The sequence below is a fragment of the Myotis myotis genome, unplaced genomic scaffold (assembly GCF_014108235.1).
Source record: "Myotis myotis isolate mMyoMyo1 unplaced genomic scaffold, mMyoMyo1.p scaffold_m19_p_2, whole genome shotgun sequence".
Classification (NCBI taxonomy): domain Eukaryota; kingdom Metazoa; phylum Chordata; class Mammalia; order Chiroptera; family Vespertilionidae; genus Myotis; species Myotis myotis.
The window spans coordinates 187,138,561-187,153,418 of NW_023416324.1; the positions used below are offsets into that span (position 1 = coordinate 187,138,561).

Here is a 14,858-nt window from a genome sequence, read left to right on the forward strand (position 1 = left end):
TTAAGAAAAGCCTGAATAATATAAAACATTGCCTATAAATATGCCCATGGTAAAATTATGTTTTTGAAGGGCTTGTAATGGAAGAGGGTAGGAAGGAGTTGGTTGATTTTGAAATGAGATTGTACACATTCCTCTGGAAGGTTTTCATACCATATGCTCAAGTACAAATACAACATTTCAGAGGCCAAGAACCAACTGGCTGGAGTTTACTGATAACCTACTCTGTGAGCTTGACAGACCTTTCGAGTTGAGTGAAAAGCTGAGGCTTAATTTTATTTGTTTATGTATTACTATTTTGTAGTTCATATTTTTGATCAAGAGCTGAAAACAATCCATTGATAGAAAAATATATAGGGGAATGCTTAGATGCTTCATTGGAAGAGATGCAAAGTGATATGAAGTTTTATTTCCAAAATTGTTCCCTTTAGGTGTTCCAGTCGAAGGGCAAAGGGACTGTCATATGTGTTTGCCTACCTGTGGCCCCAAGCCCCATTAAACACACCAAAAAAGGACTTCTTAGACTTTGAGAGTCTTAGAGCACTTACTACATGTGTGTTCATTGTGCAGCTGCAAGTGGGAGCTACCTTTACCTTGTTTGAGCACAGAACATGTTTTCAGGGAATACCTGGTAACAATTCACTGATTAGAAAACTCTGGTATGAAGGGCGTTTCTTGCCATCAGACAAGAAACTTATTGACAGATTGGCAGATAACAGAGATATCCCAAATCACCCTAACCATCATGAATGATTTTAACAGTGTGTCCTGTCAGAATTTCATAGAAGGGAACCTGGAGGGCTGAGTATCAGCCTGATAAATAGAACCCTTACCTCACCTGCCCGATCTATGGTTCCATCATAGGGATGCTGGGAATAACAGAGATAAGAAAAGGGAAGGGCCTGCATGAACTCAGGTAAAGGGCCACGGGCTTCTGCTTACATCCCCCGATGTTAACCAGAGCTCAATATCTGTGTGGAGGAAAGAATCCGTAAATGAATCTGGAAAGATACATCTGATGTTAAATTATAGAGGAGGCTGCATTTTGGACTAGGGGCTTTATTTTCTTGCAGATAAGTATGGGTTTTTTTTATTTGTTTTGTACCTTTTTGCTTGTTTTTTTTTTTAGGTAAAGCAAAACATTGTCATAACTTTGTTATTTCAGGAAAACTAACTTTTGGTGGGAAGATTCAGGCTTGCCATGACAAGGGCCTCTGTTAGTCTGGTGCCAGTGAAGATGATGGCCCTATAGAAAGAAACAAACAGGTTGACCAAGCCAATAAGTATTTACTGGGGATAAGGGAAAAGGAGGAGTCCGAAACCTTGTCCGGAATTGGCACCAGGTAAAGGGCAGATAGTTGGTACAGAAACAGAAATTATGAGGGGTGGGGAGGGAGAGCATTAGGTGCCACTACTCCTGGGAAGCAGCAGTGATGAATTTGTATCTCTAAATTCCCTAAAAGGGAATTATCAGTTGATTCTCAAGGGGAAACAGGGTTAAATAGCCTAGTTTCCTTGGGCATTAAATGTAGCCATTCCTCATACACTTAACCATAATTAATTCACCCTTGCAAGGCAAGTTCAAAGGTAATTTAGCCCATTATGAAAAGATGCTACTGAAGATGTCAGTGTGAATCAAACTTGATTTCATCCTTAAGAATCTTACAGTGGCTGTTAAGGAGGACAAGAGCATTACAGAAACAGCTGTGAGCTAAGGTAGAAATGTCTATAAAGCAGGAAAGAAGTACAGATGATTTGAGGGGAAGTATGAAAAGGTCAAACCTGGTTGGTAGGAATCAATGGGCACACATAAGAGGGGACTTGAAAGGCAGATAAGATTTTGTCCAAGATAATGGAGGCAAAATGAATTATAGGCTGAGGAACAAAATGGCTCTAATTATAATTATAATAGTACCACATATAATAATAGCTCTTTTTTATTGACCATATGCTGTGTGCCATGCATGATTCTCAATAACTACTATATTTCCGGCATTATGTTAGGCTCTGAGCACTTACTTAAAGTCCACCAGAGAATATTGTAGAGAATAAATTTCCTGGTCTTAGTAGCAAATATTGTTATAAAACTATTTTCTCTCTCTCTCTCTCTCTCTCTTTCTCTCTCTCTCTCTCGCGCTCCCTCTCTCCCCCCCCCCACCATGTGTGTGTGTGTGTGTGTGTGTGTGTGTGTGTGTGTGTCCTCTTACCCCAGTTTTGAGGGCTCTTGGATCTCAGTGGCATTTTGCCTCTGTCTCAAACTCTCCCTCTTACTGATTGGCAGAAAACACAGTGGGTGGGACAGAACAAACTCAGCTGCAAGCCAGACAGAGACGGACATCTTCGGGGGGAGCACAGCTTGAGAGAAAAAAAACATTTTTCTTAAAATTCTTCTCTTGCACAGGTCAGGGTAAGGATTAGGGCAACTGGCATTGCAATGGAAGAAAGAGCATAGAAAAATACATATACTTTGCCATTCCCCAAAGTATAGACCAGACTATCTTCCTTCTTGTGTGTGTATGTAAGTCTGTTCTAACTCATTACACAAACACAAATACTGTGAAACTTAGAGTATTTTGACCTGTTCCCATGAAGTCAGAGCAGTTCCCAGTCATTGTACCCAATTTATTTTCCCAGCACTCCTATTAGGCTGATATTATGAAACTTTCAGGAAAACCAACTCAAAGGTTAAGTGACTTACCCAAAGGCACACAGCTAGGAGTGGAGACAGGAGTAGAGGGAAGTCTTCCAACCAATTTTCTTCACAAGATGGTGGGACTAAATTCCCACTTAGAGCAGAAGTTGACCCTAGGGTTATTACAAAATGTGCTACATGCTGTTGTGAAAGATTGAATGAATTAAAATTTGTAAGCAATAAAAAAAAAAATGGAATCCTTACATAGTTGAGATTAATTCCAAAAGTATTTAGTACCTTAATTCTTTGACTAAAGTTAGGAAGAATGAGGGATTTGGCTTTTTGAGACTAACGGCAATGGCCATACACGTTATCTTTTACAAAATAAAAAGATAATAGTAATTTTTGCTCAGTGATCTAAAAATACTTATTGTCTAAACAGAGTGATGGGTTGTGCTTTTGTGAATACTTTTTCTCATTTTTTGTGGATATTTATTTGCTCATCATTTTTTCTTTAATGTAAATTTTAATACATACACATCAGAGCTCTTAACATCTACTTTGGGGGGATAAGGAAGAGAAAAATAATGACATTTTGTTTCTTTTTTCTACCAAAGTTTTACTATAATATTTTGTATTATAGTTTTTTTGATCACGGTGTTTTCATTTAAGGTTGGTATAGATTTCTTGTTGTTATGCTTAGCCACGAAATAACCACTCAGTATAATAGCTTAGAACTGAAATATATCAATGTGGACCAACCCAAAAATTTTAAATATGGCAGCCTTAATTGGAGTTTAGGAAATAAATCTTTGAGAATAATAATTTATTCACTAGAGCTGTTGTCTCAGCAAAGTATTTCATCTTAGTTTCCAAAGAGCTGCTAGTCATTACTAAATATATTTAAAATCTAAGCAAAAATATATATATATATATATATATATATATATATATATATATATATATATATTTTTGCTTTCATTCTGGCCAAATATACTATAAAATACTCAACTGTTAAGAAATCCGTCTGCATTTTTAAAAAAGATAAGATAGGTGATTATGCTTGTGTAGTTAATTAATAAAAAGGCAAGTGGGTAATGGTTCACTGGGGAAACGTTTGTATCACAGTATCTATTCTGAGGGATCCCAGGCTGTAATAACGGGGTGCTAATTCTGAACGCACACAGTGCCGTCCGACAAAGACATGGAGATTTGTAGGAAATCAACCCTCCAGCAGTCCTGGCAAGCCAGACTGACCCCAGCAAATGAAAATAATCAAAAGTAATTAGAAGCGTGCTGGACTACTCCTCGGAGAGCAGAGCAGGAGAGTAAACATGCCTGAATCCTCGAGCCACTGCAAAGGCCCATGTCTGAGCTGTTAGGTGCCCTGACCTTGTCCACATAAAGATGTGATTTATGAAGTGCAGGGCACAGCAGCAGGGCTTCTGTCTTCTCCTGGAGACCAAATTACGGAGGTGGAGATTAACATGCTTTCAGTCGGCCCGTTTCCAGACCAAGGGACATTTTTTATTTACATTTTTTTTACCTTTAATTTCCTCTTTTCTTTTTTAAACAGTTCCACTCCCCCCGCCCCCAATTAAAAAAAAAGAGTCCATCAAGAAAGACCAGCAATATCTCTTCTGAACAGTGGTGATGTGTAGATGGGTGACTATAGAGTCCCTTTTTAGTCTGTAAACTCTTACTGTGTTGGACCCCTTTCGCTGGGTGTACCTATCCAACATCACAGAATTCACCTTCAAGTTCAGGGAGCCAAGCTTGTGAAAGACTCCCCTGATTAAAACATATAAATTAAAGTGAAACAAAATAATACCTTTGATGCCATGGCTTTCTGACCTACTTTCTCTTGCCTAAACATTATGTTTCATTATAAGGCTTATTCCTGGGAGAAGCAATTGTAGGTGGTCAAGAATGGGAGGGAAGGAAAGCAACGAGACGAACTGGAGTTAACTGTATGGGGAGCAATATTTATATGGGAATCTTTTTGAGTCCTAAAGACATAATTATATTTTTTTCTTATCTTAGGTAAGATTTTTACAAAATCCTATTCTGATGTGGAAAAGGAAGCATTGATTTTCTTTTTAAACACACATCAATATCTATACATGAAGCTAATTTAATTAGCAAGTAGTTATTGTTCAGCCAAATGTCACTTTCTCAGAGTATTTCATGCTTCCTGACATGAACTATACGAAATAGGATTTCACAGAATCTCCATGAATAAAAAAGAACTGCACTTGAGAAATGTAAAAATGCACTTGTATGTTCTCAAAAAGCTAAAAAGAAACAACAACAAAACAAAGCAAAAAAAAAAAAAAAAACCCACACAAAACGCAAACAAAAAAAATAGCGTTAAAACAAAAAATGTCAGGCTTGGAGTTCAGTGCATGTGTAGCCACCTCAAGGAACCCAAAGCTGCAGAATTAAGAGAACTCTGCTTAGGCTGAGGTTATAAAGTGCTTTCCTCTATAAACTAAAAACATAATGTCAGGGTGAATGGGAACATACTTTATTAACTTTATGGTATTGAAAACTGCCAGCAAGTTGTCTTGTTTTTAAATATTGTCCTCTGCAGAGTGTTACAGGGCTGTTTGTCCACAGGAAGCCTATTAAAAGTGGACAGTGCAGTCATTTCATCTGGCTTTGGCTGGACTGCTTTTCTTTCCTTTAATGATGTGCTGGAATGTACCATGCCCATAGGGTCTCCATTAGCAGAACTTTTACTTCTGGGACAACCATGAAGTTGAAGGCTTAAAAGAGGCATCAGCTTACAGTCTTGTGGGAATCACTTGAATACTGGAGCACTAACTTCTTACTGCTCTAACTAATATATTGACTTATTTTAAATAAACAGTTACACAATGAAGGCAGAGCCAGTGGCCTTATTGGAAATCTTTGAGCCTTTTAAAGATTCTGCAATTCACTCAGATGGGGGAGGAAGGAAGGGGCCTGAGGAGGGTTTATGCCCTTTTCAAACCGGGAAGAAAACACATTAACCTCTCCCACCCCAGCCCTGCCATGAGCCAAAGGGGGATCTTTACAGCTCCCAGAAAATCTATCAACTCACACTCAGACCTCATATTTTCCAATTCCCTTTTCCTGGTAAACAATTAACAGAACAGGGCCGAAAAAACAATCGTTCCTTCTGGAAAAAAAAATGTTTTTAAAATATGATTCTCTTGTTAAACATTGCTGATGAATCACTGTATTTTCTGCCTTCCCCAAAGCTATACATTTGTTGTAGTATGTTCTCCCATTCCATCCCCTTAATATTTAGATCATCTGTCTTGATACATGTTTGCAAATTAAAGCTGGTTTGAGATTATAGTAAAACCATTATTTTTAATAGCCCATTTCAAGGGCAGCGCTAAAAACGGCAGAACACGCATGTTACTGATTACTGCTGAGCAGACAGCGGCTTTTGCAGATTAATTTGTAACTGGGAACTACTGTAAACAGATTTCACCAGAAATCCCAAGGAATAAAGGGAATTGGTGGTGGTATTTGGCTCCTAGTATTTATTGTTTTAGAACTCTCCTGATGGAAAGCAAGTTCACCAGGGAGAAAAACAAGCCCCCCCTGCAAAAACCTTTTCCTCCAGCCCTTTTTCTTCTTCTGTTTTACTTCTCATCTGCGAGGTAGGTCAGGGTCTCCTCCTAACGGGTTAAGTATTTAAATAGCAAGAGGCTCCTTTCCTGAGAAATAAGGCCCATCTAGCTACTCTGGGATTTCAGGACCCTATTTTTAAACTTCAAGTTGTGTCGTCAAGAAAAAGTGGGCTGATTTTGCCTGTACATTAAGTTATTATATGATCAAAGGGCAGAGGGGCTGGGTAAGGGGAGAGAGAGAGAGAGAGAGAGAGAGAGAGAGAGAGAGAGAGAGAGAGAGAGAGAGAGAGAGACTATTCCTTCTGATTATTTTAGTCTTTCTCACAAGTTATTCACCAGAGAACAAGGCTGATGCTGACATTGATAAAACAGTGAGGGGGCTATCCGCCTCCCTCGCCCCATCTCTCTAGATAATTTCCCCCGACATCTCAGAGAGGAAGCCTTAAATCTGTTGGCTCTGTTTGGGGAAGAGAATTTCATATTCGCTCAGGCCCGTGTCTGCGGGGCTGGGCTGCCTGGTGCACTCACCGGGCTTGGAAGGCGCGGGATCCCGGCCAGGCGGAGGGCAGAGCCGGGCTAGCCGCGCCCGGCGGGCGGCAGCGGGTTCACCTGGGTGGCTGCAGCCGCGGGCCCCGCGCCTTCATTCGGGGCGCATCGCCATCTAGCGGCCTCGCGCCGCACCTGCAGGTACCCAGACCTGAAAAGTCGCCCCGCCTCCCCCACCAGAACCCAATAGAAGGGAAAAAACTCGAAGGCCCTTTCCACGAAATCCCAATTTAGCCAGGACCTGCCCGTGATTCCACACGACCTTTGGTTTACCCACCGACGTTTCCTCCTTTTCAGAGCAGCTTTATAAAGGGCGAGGAGTGGGGGGCCGCGGGGCTGGGAAGGAGGATTGGGGCGCTGAGCTCTCAGGCCCCCTGATCAGGCCGCACTGTCTGAAGCAATCGGCTCCCCAGATTACTTGTATTTAATACACAATGCATCATAAAACAAATCCCTCATCCTGACAGGAAGAAAATAGAACAGCTCATAGCTCGAGCCGGTCCAATTTATGGCTAAATTAAAAAAAAAGAAAAAAGGAAAAGAAAAAAAAGCAAAGGAGGCTCTGACAATGGGCAAGTTGAGGAAGGGCAGGAAATCAATGGCAGCAAACCGGGGGCTCTTAAAGGTTCTCAAGCGCCGAACTCCATGGGAATATGTGGCCGGGTTTTAGGTTATTTACAAAGGATTTTTCCTGTCTCACCTACCACTGCTGTGCGATTTTCCCTCAAACAATGGCCATTATCTGAAATAACAGTTCAATGTCATAGATAACAGGCCACCGAAACGAATTAGTCACTACCTCTTGTCATGTTCTCTTCCCCACATCCCCCCCCCTTTTGTTACTATTTTTGTTTTTAAATGATCATTTTGGAGAAAGAATAGATCTGTTAGATTTGCATGTCTATTTGCACTTGGAGAAAACAGAAAGGGGACCTGTCCCCCCGTTTGCAGATGAAGTTTAATGTGAGCGCTCTCTCCATCCCCTCTCCCTCCACCCCGCCCCCGCCAGCGTCCCTCCACTCCTTCACTTGGCTGCACTTCCCACTGCTGAGTCCAGAAGTTGGGTTTTGTCCATTTGTTTTTATGAATGGAGATTTGTGATAAAAAGCGTTATGTCCACTTAACCGATGGGTTTTACTAAATTTTCCGAGGTTGGCTAAAATAAATCCATAGACCCTTTTATTTTGCCACACAGCCCCTATATTAGTTCTTCCCATGTCGTTTCTGAAATGTGTTGATAAAAATTGACCACATATATTTGAAAGTTATTAATCACCGTACAGTACTGATCACCAAAGGCGGCATTTGTAATGTTAAAAGTTTAAAAACGATGAGTTGTCAAATCTCTTAATTTCATTTTTCGGCATTCATAGTGTTTTAATTAGTGTATCAAAGAATGTGGCAAAAACTCACCAAACAATCGTCAGTCTTTCTAAGGCTGTAATACGTTAAATACGTTATTTGGGTAGATTATATGCAAATAATATTTCCGAGTTTTAAATTCCTCCTTCTAATATATATATATATATATATATATATATATATATATATATATATATATATATTAATTTGAAAAAGTAACCTGCTCTTCTGCTGACCTAACTGTAATAATGGAGGAGATAAATGAGTCCGACTTTCCACAATAACATGTTTAGAACATTGAAATGTGCATGTCAACTTTTCACTCTCAGGCTGTTTTCTGAGAATTTCTAAGCTAAGGATGTTTAGCAGGAGCTAGGGTCCCTTTACCCAAAACCTCATCTTTGCCCTTCCAGCACCCACCCCCATCCTCGGTACACACACCCTCACGCCCCCCCGCCCCCCAGCATTTCTCCACCCCATCCCCCACCCCAACACACACACACACACACACACACACACACACACACACACACACACACGCTTACACTTGTGCTTTCGGGACATTGAAACAGAGGCTATTTCCCTGGGGAAAGAAATCCTGCCTGGCGAGATCTCCCCATTGGTTGTTTACCCAGAGAAATCTACATGTTTAAAGGGAATGGTGCATCCATAATCAGTCTGTCCCTACGGGACTTAGGTCTGGGCGACCTTTTAGTGACCTCTCCCGCCAGAGGAGGCTGCTGTCACTTTAAAAATTTACTGAAAGAGGAGCCCGTCTGGCTTCCGATCACTCTAGGCGGCGGGAGATAGCTCCCTTTCTCCCTCGCCCCGGGTTCTTTCTGGATGGCCGAGCAGATTCTCTTTAAAGAGACAGTTCACGAAACAGAAACCCGGCGGCTGAGCTTGGAGTTGCGAAGGGGGACGCTCCCGTGAGGGTCTAGGTCTGGGAAGGCGCAGCGGAAGATCTGAAAGGGGGCTCGAGCTCCCCTCGCCTCCCCAGGCCTCCCACCTTTGCAAACTCTCCTCCTCCCGCCTGTCCCCCCCCCACCCCCCTCTGGACCTGGGCGAGAGAAGTGGGAGAAGTTTTAGTGGGTTTCAGATAACTTTCATTACACATCGGGCTGATAAGAGCAAGAGAAAGTGAGAAAAGAGGGAGGTGATGCGAACCAGAAGGAAGAGTTCTGAGCTCTTGTAGGAAGAGGGGTGGGGGGGCAAAGCCCAGACACCCCAAACCCGGGTCACCCAGGCGAGAGGAGACTGCTTTTCTGGTTTTTAAAAACACACGGTTGGCGGACAATAAATCTGAAACGCGTGGTCCCGGCGAGCCGATCCTAGAGGCGGACAAAGTTATCAGAAACCCATTCGGAAATCGAGACGCGAGGCTTTTTTTTTTTTTTTTTCTTCCTTTTTTTCTTTTTGAACCTCTCGAAATGTGGCTGGGGATCCTTTGAAAGGACTGTCCTGCAGGAAAGCTGGGGGCTGCGGATGATGTGACTGGGTTTGTTTTCCTTCTTCTGTGATTGCCTTGTCTTGCCGAGTTGAGGCCATAGAAATCGCAAGGTAAGAGAACTCACTTTAAAAAAAAAAGTCTGGGCGATGTGCATAGTTTGTAACTTCGGACGGTTTCCTGCCTTGGCACCCCTTCTCCGGGGCGCCCCCCGCCCCCAGCCTTCCTTTCCTCCGCGCCCGCAGCCTCCGGGAGCCCGGCTGCTTATCTGCGGCGCCGGGACCGGCGATTTCCTTGTTCCTCCTGCGAACCCTGCGGGCTGGACGCGTCTCCAGGGTGGGTCGCCCGGCCGGCCGGCCGGCCTCCGGTGGGTCTCGCTGCCGGCCGCCGGCCTCTGTCTCTCGCGCTCTCCTCCGGCCTCCCCTCCCTCCGGGTGTCTGTCCGTCGGTCTCTGGGACGCAGAAGGTGGGGTTGCCAAAATCTGAATTCCTGGCAGCGGCCACGCGACTTTGGAGCGGCTTTCGGTCGGGTTCCACCTTGCCAAGTAACAGCTTTGCTGTCCAACAGCGTGTGCTGCTCCGAGAGAAAGTCATATTCGGACCCTTTGGCTAGATTGTGGGGTTTTTTTTTTTTCTTTCCTTTCCCCCGTTTTTGCTGTTGGGTTTTTGAAAGGGCCTTTCTCTAAAGTCCACCTAAAGGGAATTCTTTTTTTTTTTTTTTTAAGCTATCTCTGGAACTTGAAAGCTTTGAAAAACACAGGAGTATGTTAGATGAAATGACGGGAGATGTTGCTGTGACTTTATTTTATTCGAGATTTCTGAGATGATTAAGACATTGGGGGAGACAAATGCAGCTCTGTTAGCAAATCAAAAGTAAATAATTCGCCCAGGGAGGGGGGGATACGTTGCTGGAGAAAGTTACGCTTTTGTCCTGGGGCAGGAATATGGAGAGTAAGAAAGTTAATATGTTGGTGAAATATTTGAATAATCATGTAACATATATATGAAAAGACATTCTTTGGAAATGAACCTGTTTTTAAATTAATTTCACTGTTGACAGTGGCAATGGCAATAATGTTAACACGGAATAAAATTACACCTAGGATTTTTATGTGCAGTATATGCAATCCTTAACTCCCTGCCCCTGCAGAAGGGAATACTGGAAAGCTAAGGGGATAGATGATTCTTGACTTTGAAATTAACAAGTTTTCCACATCTTTCTGCAAATATGAAATGGATCTGGTGTTGCATTTCACTGACTTCATCCTATTTCCTTTATTAAATATTTCTCTAGTGTGTCAGTTTAGTTTGTTTTTTTTTTTTTTTTGCTAGTCAAGAAAACAAACAACAAAAGATCTAGAAACCAAACCAACCAACCAACAAAACAGCAATCCCAACTTTTTGCTATTTTAGAATGTGGGTTGCTATTGTTAGTTAGGGTCCTTCTAGACATCTGAGGAGGGGGTGGAATCTCAAGTTGCCATCTGAGTTGCTCAGCATTGAGAGCTGAAAAAAACAACTTAAAGTTCGTGATGTGATAATAAGAAATTGTTAAAAATCTGTCTTCACTAGAGAGTGTATTTAATGTAGACTTTTTGTTGTTTTTTAGTGTGAAGAAGTGTCTTTGGAAAAGAAGTGTGTGTGTGTGTGTGTGTGTGTGTGTGTGTGTGTGTGTGTGTGTAGTAATGATTATCCCTATCTTCTGTTCTAATTTTTCTTTTATAAATTGTGGGACTACTTATTGCCCTTTAATTGCCTCCTGGCCAAAGGCTTATTCCCAATGCCTCTTGACCAGAACCCTCAGAGCACTGGGCTTCTTCTTGAAGTTTGTGCTGAGTTAATGACTTGAATCTGCAACTGGGTGATTACCTGAATTCTATGCAAAATTGCTTTTCGTCTGTATACCCAGGGGTTTAGTTTTACCTTTTCACAGCAGAGTTCCGTGGGGCTTATTGAATGCATTAATTTTTTGATCTAGCCTGTATTGTTCAGTCTTTGATAGGAAACTTCCTCAAGTTTGCATTAACCGATTGACATTAGCATTACCAGCCTTTCTAGTTATTCACCATCAGGTCAACAACTCTGCAGCTTTTAATGCTGTTGATGTTTAAGACATTGTTGCTGCTGCTGAATCAGAATAGTTTCATTTAAGTACACAAAACCTTAAAAGTGGACATTTCCCATTTCAACGTGTGCTTAATAGGTGTCTTAAGTAATTAATATTTAGGTTAGGCTGGGTGTAAAAATCTCATGAAAAACAACAATCCACAATCATATATAATGATGACAATTTACTACAACATTCTTGTATTTATTTTTACTTGTTCACAAGCCAGTTTTGTTATTTTGCTTACTAAATGTAAAATCGAAATATGCATTGGCACGTGTTAACTAAAACATTAAGTTGCCACATTTTGCATGAACCTATACCAATCATTTGCTTTCATTTGGTTTTCTTTAGTTGGGTCAGAAGCATCTAGGAGACAAATCTTATTATCTTCTTTAATTCAAGGTGTGATTTCATGGTAGTGAAATGAACACTGAAAATGAACATAATATTTAAATGAAAGTTTTTAAATTGAATGAATTTACAGTGCAAAACTGTGAAAGTATATGTTTACATGGGAACACTATCTGAACCTAAAATACTGACTATTTATTTTAGAAATATTATATTAATATACATTGTTCAGTATTTTTTTGTAAAAGTCATTGGGTAAAATTAAGTCAATAGCACTCATTCATACATAACAAGGAAACAAGCATCTTTAAAACCAATTAAATTTTTGTAATAATTCACAATTGCTTTGCTCCTTTAAAAACCGGTACCTTGTCACTTTTAAGATAGCATTCTGCCTTTATTTATACTAATGCTGAGTTTTTGCTTTTAAAGATTCAAAAGAGGAATGTATATTGAATAAAGTGTTTTCAAGCAGATAACCATTCTAATGAATGAACTGATGTAGAAATTGATTGTTCTCATCTTCTTCCTTCTAGATCTTAGATGAGTTTTGCAATGTGAAGTTCTGCATAGATGCTAGTGAACCAGATGTAGGAAGCTGGCTCAAGTACATCAGGTTCGCTGGCTGTTATGATCAGCACAACCTCGTTGCATGCCAGATAAATGACCAGGTATGTTGTAAAGATTTTCTTGTCTTTCTTTGAGAACACTAAAGTATCAGTGAAGCCTGAAGAATAAAAATAACAGTGAGCTGCAGTAGACCCTTGTGGCCTGTTTGTTGATATGGGGAAAGGTAATGCACAAATATAAGCAAGATGCAGAATAAGGTCACTTTCAGGACTTTTCTTTCACTACTACTTTTTTGGGGTAGTTAACTCAATTTGTATCAGTAAACTTCATAAATGTTCTCGTTTTCAGAATGGGATTGAATGATTTGAAAACTGAGTAATAATTGTGGCTAGCTATTCTTTACCTTTTATTCTTTACCATCATAACAGGGAGACATTCATAGAAAGTACTGAGCTAATCAAGAACACTGAATTTATGCAGAAATTGGAAGTGATATACTTGGAATGTTATATAGATTTTATTAGAAATAGTAGGTAGATATATCTATATGCTCTATATGTGAAATTATCTGATTATACATTTTATATTGACTTGCCTAATTATAAGTGAGAAGCACTTTTAGATTAACCAAAATACTATTTTTTTTTGCACATGTGAAAAGTTTAAAAATATCTCTGCTGGAAATTATTTTATGGAGGGCCATGCAATGAGCTTAACTTTAATAATAACTATGAAATAAGATCATGAAAATATCATGAAACATATTTTGCACTCAATAAAGTTAGGTTATGAATGCTGTAACTGAGTATGACAGTACCTAAAACAACAAAAAGTTCAGCCTGTTAATTTTTGTTTTATAAACATCGTTGAGTTAGAATTTAATTATGTTATCATTATTTATAACTTTTAACCCAATGGTTACCTAAATCAAATTTTGTTTCAAAGACCATATTACAGTGGTTGCTTGGCAAATCTCCTATGAAAATCACCACCAAGAAAAAGAAAAGTTTAAATTAGATGTTTTCAATTGAAAGCTGTTAAGTAATGCTAGCGTCATATAGTCTAAGACTCTATTTCAATCATCATTATGAGATTATTCTTTGGCATTTTACCAACTATCAGATAATTTTTACTGACTAAACTGTATAAGAGGTAGTAAATTGTAAAATTAGTTTTAAATGGGAATCATTTAAAAATCTTCAACATATATAAAAAATACTAAACCAATCAATTGTTTTTTTCCCTTTGCCGTAAGAAAACAAGAGGCATTATTGACAAAGGAAAACATTATTAAATTAGCTATTGATTGTGAGCAGAAAATATCCCAAGTTCGTCATATGAGTTATTGTCACCATCAACAGCAAACATTTTTTGAGTATCCACTATTTGTCCATGTGGGAAATACGTAGGCATTGTAAATGAGTGTGTGCTGTGTTTCCTAAAAAAGGAACTGAAGGAGCTCAAAAAGCAGCTGTAAGGTGAAATAATATAATTATATCATAATAATGATTTGCTAGCTACATTTACTGACAATAGGGCTATTTCCCAGATAAAACTTTAGTAGGATCAGTGAAAAGGTGATTGAAGATTCGAACTTGTGCCCAATTCATTTTTTCATTTATTATTTATGTGTCTAATATTTTATAATAAATATACTCTTGTCATTGGGAATTTTGATTTCATGAAATGAGGAAACTATTTTGCTATGCCTAAGCTTAATTATATTGCTTTTTAGAGTAGGTATTTATAATTTTAACATTGTCTCTTTTGAGGTGCACATTGTAAAATGCATTGCTTTCAAAAGAAAATATATTGGTTTCATACTTTAATGAATAGCATGTTTACTTTTTTTTTTAACTGAAGAACCAGAGAAAATGGTTAATCAGGAAAAACATAAAAGGCTAATATTAAACACATACCTATTATTTCTGTAGGTACTCATTTTAAACTATGTGTTATGCTGGCAGATATCTAAGATGGTAACAGAGTGCGTATCAGATAACATAATTGTGAAATTGACATTACATGGTCAAGTAAATTCACCCATAGAAAACAAGAGAAAAGGCAGAGGTAAAAGTCAGATGTGTGTGATAGGCATACAAGCATACAACCACACTTACCTCAGTGGACAAGACAAAAGAGAACAGATGTCCAAATAGTGTATGCATATTTTATAAACATATTCATCTTATAAGCATGTGTGCATATTTCTAAAGGC

At 39.6% G+C, this 14,858-nt stretch overlaps 1 protein-coding gene across 9 annotated transcripts in view; it reads left to right on the plus strand.

Annotated features, from left to right (window-relative positions):
- MECOM (MDS1 and EVI1 complex locus) overlaps positions 1-14,858 on the plus strand; it is a 582,697-nt gene that overhangs the window by 506,553 nt on the left and 61,286 nt on the right. For 7 of the 9 annotated variants that reach the window (XM_036350941.1, XM_036350937.1, XM_036350939.1 and 4 more), the window contains exon 3: positions 12,607-12,741. In XM_036350941.1, the coding sequence (XP_036206834.1) occupies positions 12,607-12,741 (135 nt within the window). Of the gene's footprint in view, positions 1-8,823; positions 9,724-9,861; positions 9,978-12,606; positions 12,742-14,858 lie in introns of those variants that run through there. The other 2 variants (XM_036350942.1, XM_036350943.1) reach the window with 2 other exon arrangements.